Source organism: Malaclemys terrapin, chromosome 4, assembly GCF_027887155.1.
Source record: "Malaclemys terrapin pileata isolate rMalTer1 chromosome 4, rMalTer1.hap1, whole genome shotgun sequence".
Lineage (NCBI taxonomy): Eukaryota > Metazoa > Chordata > Testudines > Emydidae > Malaclemys > Malaclemys terrapin.
The window spans coordinates 58,693,215-58,699,522 of record NC_071508.1 but is presented as its reverse complement, the minus strand read 5'-3'; the positions used below and the strand labels follow the sequence as shown (position 1 = coordinate 58,699,522).

The window sequence follows — 6,308 nt, the reverse complement described above, 5'->3', positions numbered from 1 at the left end:
GGGGGAACAGATTTGTTTTTTAAAACGGAACCAATTAATAAAACAACATATCAAACTGATGTAAGAGGCTAAAGGTATTTCTAATACAACACTAAGGCACTGCATATTGTAATGCTTTGGCAGCTCTGAATTAAAAAGTTCCTAGAAAAAGTAACAGTAACAAGATAAATTCTTCCAGCTTACAAAAGAGCTCACAGTTTACAGGCAGCCTTTTGGACTACACACTCCACGATATACATTTGAAGGACTTAAGGCTTTTAAGAATGAACATGTGCAGGGTTTAGATCATTTACATAAGTGTAAAATAAAGACAATGCAAATCTTTTTCCTAACGTTACAAATGTGAACACCAATAAACACTGTGACTTTTTATACCCTATAGTTACGACATATGTAATGTGCCAGATTGTATAAAAAATCTGTACCTGGTTTTGCAAACTGAATTCTATATTTTATACTCCTCAAAGAATTTGTTATAAAAAAATCCATCAAAATCACAATTCAAAAACCTAAATAAGAGACAACTTTAGAACAAAACAAAAGAAGTAGTTTTTGACTTGTAACACCAAGTGCTTAGAATAAAGAGCTACCGTTAGGCTGTTACAATGCAGTGCTTTTCTTGATGTGATTGTTAGTGTTATAAACGTATTAAGAGACTGTATGATATGGACATCAAATTTTATGCTTCACAAAATATAAACAACTAAAAGATTCATCAGCTCTAATATCCTCAAGTGGATAATATGCCAGCTAGACATCACAGCAATCACCCACCTTTTATAAAAACAACAAGGAGTCTGGTGGCACCTTAAAGACTAACAGATTTATTTGGGCATAAGCTTTCGTGAGTAAAAACCTCACTTCTTCGGATGCATCCGAAGAAGTGAGGTTTTTACTCACGAAAGCTTATGCCCAAATAAATCTGTTAGTCTTTAAGGTGCCACCAGACTCCTTGTTGTTTTTGTAGATACAGACTAACACGGCTACCCCCTGATACTTGCCACCTTTTATAGTTAGACAGATCAGATGTTTTATAGCCTAAGGAATTTCAAACCCCTCCCCCCAGATGCTGGCCCCTTCCTCTAATGTAAATCCTAACAGTATTAAAGATTAACACAATGAAAGGCAAGCATACAACAACCCACAACTTGCTGCACATTACAAATACTGATTGCTCTTCTAGCCAGTATACTGACTAAGAATCTTCATCTATATTTATGCGGCTATAACTGAGGGCACTTTTTAGAATGACAGTGTCATAAAAATTAGAACTGTAACCAATATATTATACCTGGAGGCAAATTCAAGCTTCTAATTACATATAGGCACATGCCTGAAAACTGCAGCTGAGAAAGGAACTGTTGAAACACATTTCTGTGCCTTAATCATGAGTGGAAGGATAGCTCAGTGGTTTGAGCATTAGCCTACTAAACCCAGGGTTGTGAGTTAAATCCTTGAGGGGTTCAATCCTTAAGGGTGCCACATAAGGATCTGGGGAAAAATCAGTACTTAGTCCTGCTAATGAAGGCAGGGGGCTGGACTCGATGACCTTTCAAAGTCCCTTCCACCTCTAGGAAATAGGATATCTTAAAAATGTGTTTTTTGGATGTTTGCAGCAGCCATGCATCTTATCTTGTAACCTGTGTTTGATATGTCCTGTTAGGATTTGTGGTTTGCCAAACAGATTGCATTGTTTTAGCCTAGTTATTTCCCATTATAACCCATTTCTCCTCATTTCTGTGCCAATAAGAATCAGAGAACATGGGATACGTGTGTATCCCAGAAAACCATTCACACCCATGACTACATTTTTAATCCTTACTAGCATTAAAATCTCTTCAATTCACTCTATGATAGAATCTTCTCTGAACTACCTACTTTTCAGTTTATTAATCAGAGGGATGAACACTGCACATCTGTATTCTGGATGTGAAAGGCAATCAGACCCTAACTGGTATTGATGGGTGTGTCCTACATGCCCTGCCTACTAGTACTAAATGCACCATGTCTTGCTGGAGACAGAACTGGGATAATATATGTGCCGGAACATCGTGAAGAATGAGAAAAGGAAGAACATAACCCTTCAAATCTGTTTTGCCTGATGATGGTTGTGATTTTCTAGCATCCCTGCGACATTAAAGCTGATGAGGCTTTTACTGGCCTACGTATTCTTCTCTCAACCACATTACTTTTTCTAGCTTGCAGTTTACAGATTATTCGCAATGCAGTAATAATGTCAATTGTTTCCCCCTATGTTTGTTAATTTCGGTATTGCAAATTTTTCACTCAACAGAAAATATAGTTGTCCGTATAAAATATAACTGCACACACAAGACTACATAAAATGTAAGTCTAAATTTTCAGTATTTACCTACTTATTGCAAAATGAGCCATCATTTTTTCATTAAATAATCAAATTTCCATATTAGTACAACACAACTTTATATTTTTAAAAATACACTAGATACGTTAAGTATAAGGGATGATGTTCTCTTTCTCTGCAATACCTGTTGGAAAGTTTAATGAATTAGAAGATTAGTTTTAACATTGAGAAAAAAAATACAAAATTTGCCTAATTTTAGGACCTGCTTGTTTCTATCAGGCATTTCTTAAGGCTATATTTATCATTTGGTTTCAAACAGAAAAAATGTTTCATTTTAAAAAATAATTTAGTGAATTACATTCGTCCGCATCTTCCACTCTAATTAGTTACAAAGATAATTCTATAAAGATTATTAACTTTGTGTACTAATTTACAGTTATAGTTAAAGATTCATTTCAATTTCATTTGCATCGTAAAATAAGTATTTTATTTTGGAAAAAACAAAACAAAACCCTAAATAAATTCTTATAAATGCTGTAAGTTTTCCCCATGGCAAATGCTCTGTCTTACATTTTTCTATCACAATTAAAAATAAGCCTCCACAGACAAAGGCATTAGGTTCTTAAATACAGTCTTCCCAAAGAACTGTCGTTTACAAATTTGAAGAACACTTAGTTTTAGAAAGAATTTTTTACAACTGTACCAGAATTTCACAGCTACAATTATAGATGAACACATTAAAAATGACTTCACTAAAACAGGATTTAGAAAAATGTGGGTGAAAGCTGGACCAGAGGCACTGCCACTTAGTGTTGAGGTTTACAGTCTGTGTTTTTGATAAAGAAGTGTAATGAAGTGTGTATATAAATAACTGCTCAGTCCTTTACAAGCCTGTAGATGTGATGTTGTGCTCCATGTTCACTGTTCGAAACTTCAAATACACAAGCCATGCAGAGTAGGGTTTCTTGTGTATCCCTGTTTGTTACAACCTACGGGGAGAGGGGGAGAGAAAAGGTAGACAGTAGTGTTATAAACTTGGAAAAAAGGATTTGCACTAAAAAAATATTGTAGGCTTGAAAAGAGAAGAAAATATAATTGTAACTTGGTGTTTCTCAAACTTCAGATCTTCATACTGTGCTACTCCTCTCCTTTCTTACATGCTTTGATGAGCACTGAAATAGTTAACAATGATGACATTTAAAGTATCACCACTGGCAACTGAGTTAGCACCCACTGAAATGAACTGGTCACTTTACACCACAGAGCTTGTGTTTCAGGCTCTCTGCAAATTAAGGCAAACATCGCTGCACTGTTTATACCAGGGTCCTGTTTTGAGGGTTTTCTTTGCAATCATAACAGCTAGACACTTACTTAAAAACATATGAAAAAAAGTAAGCTGGAAAACAACTGAGAGGTCTCACCCCAGCTAGCCTTTTGTGTCCTCCCGCAGGACCGAGACCCCACTTTTGGGAAACAATGTTCCAGCCTTATGTTTTGAGACTAGATTCTATCACTCTTCCTCAGATTGAATAGGATCTAACTCCATGAATAGTTCTACTGAGTCAATAGGACCACTTGGCCTTGTATAAGTAAGGGTTTCTGAGTCTGGTCCTTAATTTAAAAGTTAATTGACCCCTGTCAAAAACAGAACATATTTTAGACTCAGTCAGTAAAAAATAGTAAATGCTTACCAACAAAATTGTAAAATTTTCCAATACACTGTTCATCATATATTTCTCTGGTAAATGCTTGAGCTTGTGTATGAAGTTGATCATATATTCACACATTGGAGAGCGATTTATTCTGTACACAAACCGGCCATTCTCAAACCTTGCATATTCCGTCTAAATAGAAAACGAAAAACATTTTAAGAATATTTACCAACAAACATATTTCTACAGTGATCAATAGAGAGAATGCAAAATGTTGGGTTGGTTCTCTTTGTTAGTTTGGAAACAACAACATGTACAAAGTGGAGTTGTTGATCTGAAATGCTAGTCTTATCACACAAGTCTCCTTCCATAGCCTAATTTAGGAAATTATATATTGGATATGCAATCTTGATTTATTTCCAAGTTTCTAATTTTAAATAACAGAGGATGAGGCCTGTATAAGCTAGCTCTCAAGTGAGTATAAATGCATTGAGAAAGAAACTTCACAGCAAACTTGATCGTCAATGATTTTAAAGCAGTTTAAAGATGACTGGGTACAAAGGAAGCAAGAGGGAGTAATTTTACCCATATCTTAATGTTATATTTTAATTACTGTATGACTCACTAAGCAGTTGTCCGCATCAGAGGAAAAGAGTCAACTGTGATGGAAGGAGGGAAAATAGACTAGTACCTGGCCCAAGAGATCCCACTAAGGGGATGGGTCTAGGGTGACCAGACAGCAAGTGGGAAAAATCAGGACAGTGGGTGGGGGGTAATAGGAGCCTATAGAAGAAAAAGACCCAAAAATCGGGACTGTCCCTATAAAATTGGGACATCTGGTCACGCTAGATGGGTCCGTGATTCAGTGCCTTCCTGCCCTTCACCCCGCAACTGTCTATTGTCATGATAAATAGTTTTCAATGGCTGGCTGGATTTCCTGGGCTGCTGACTTCAGCCAGGATTGGGATAGTGGAGGTGATACCAGAAATTGTTGTTCTTTGGTGGTCACCATTTATGGGGACCACAATAGCAAAAATAGGGCCTGCACAGCAGCCACTGCCTCTATAAATGCTTAAAAATTACAGCTTTAAGCTGGAAGTCACTGTGCCACAACTGCAATGTAGCTAACAAATGGGGGGGGGGGGAGTGCTACATTAAACACAAGGTACATCATTGTAACATCACAATACAACCCCCCACCCCCAATACCTAACCAACTAAACTATACAGTGCTGTGCCTTAAAAAAAAAAAAAAGGAAAAAAAAAGCAGCCATTGTACCCCAAAGGGAAAACAATGTTGCAAACTTATTTTTCACCCAAAGGCCAATGGTGTCTATAGAAAGTGTGCATTTCACCAGGTTAAATGAATGTGGGCATGGAAGAAACCCATCACACTACACATTTCTAACACCCAGAAATCTAGACAGTGGGAGCTGCTTGCCATCTTAATAGGGTTCCAAAGAGGTTACAGGTCTGGCCAAATGTGGGTCTGAATCGTCATGAAAGTGATGCATCCAGTTGAAAATGGGAGAAAACCTATTTCTGCTTCATCGCTCTTTTGCTGGGGAGATGCAGGAATCAGCACTGGTGTCAGTTCCAGGCTCCCCAGCTGAAGGTACGTTGCTGTGTTGCCAGTGGAAGGATGGAAAAGATACCCTAAGTCAGTAAGTAATTGGGATTTTACTTTCACTAGTGTCACCACAAACACAGTAACTCAAACTAACCTAAGCGCTATCAGGAAGGAAAACATTCCTTCAAGAAAGATTGGAGGAGGGTAGGAAAGTGAGATAAGAGGATTAAGTAAAAGAAAACAGAGTCCATTTTCCATTTTGTACTGCCATTACATCGGCAGAAATGTACTGTATGATATCATGAGTCAGCAGAGTCACGCCATCCAGAAGTACATCCTACCTCTACTTTTTCTACTACTTGCTTTCCAAATGAGCAGACTTTGGTGGAACAGGTGATTGTCATGTTTTCTGAGCTCTCATATTGGCTAGTTACTCCATAAAATGCTCCTGTATCATCTTGAATGTTGCAGTTTAAGTCAGCCTGCAGGGAAAAGTAACAGATGTTGAATGTTATCTTTGTCATCTAGCAGGGCCACAGTAATGAGCAGTAATTAACTCTCAGCCTACCTCTTTTTCCCTACCAAAAGTGGGGAGGGAAAGAGGCAAGTCTATAAATATAACTGTCATAGAGTTAAAAAAGAGAGAAAGAAAAACCCAGGTGTTCTTTTTTAATAAGTAAAAATACATTTCTTTCATAAGTTTAAGTTCAGTGTCAGAGTAAAAACCTTAGGGAAGTGATAATTTCTTCAAACTATAAGCAGC

General features: G+C 37.2%; 1 protein-coding gene across 7 annotated transcripts in view; it reads right to left on the bottom strand.

Annotated features, from left to right (window-relative positions):
- Positions 1–921: 921 nt before the first annotated feature.
- Positions 922–6,308, bottom strand: part of TEAD1 (TEA domain transcription factor 1) — a 221,540-nt gene continuing 216,153 nt past the window's right edge. For all 7 annotated transcript variants that reach the window (XM_054027412.1, XM_054027405.1, XM_054027406.1 and 4 more), the window contains 3 exons: positions 5,887–6,027; positions 4,015–4,167; positions 922–3,312 (listed from right to left, as the gene is read on the bottom strand). In XM_054027412.1, coding sequence (XP_053883387.1) covers positions 3,199–3,312; positions 4,015–4,167; positions 5,887–6,027 — 408 coding nt within the window. In that variant the 3' untranslated portion in view covers positions 922–3,198. The remainder of the gene's footprint in view (positions 3,313–4,014; positions 4,168–5,886; positions 6,028–6,308) is intronic.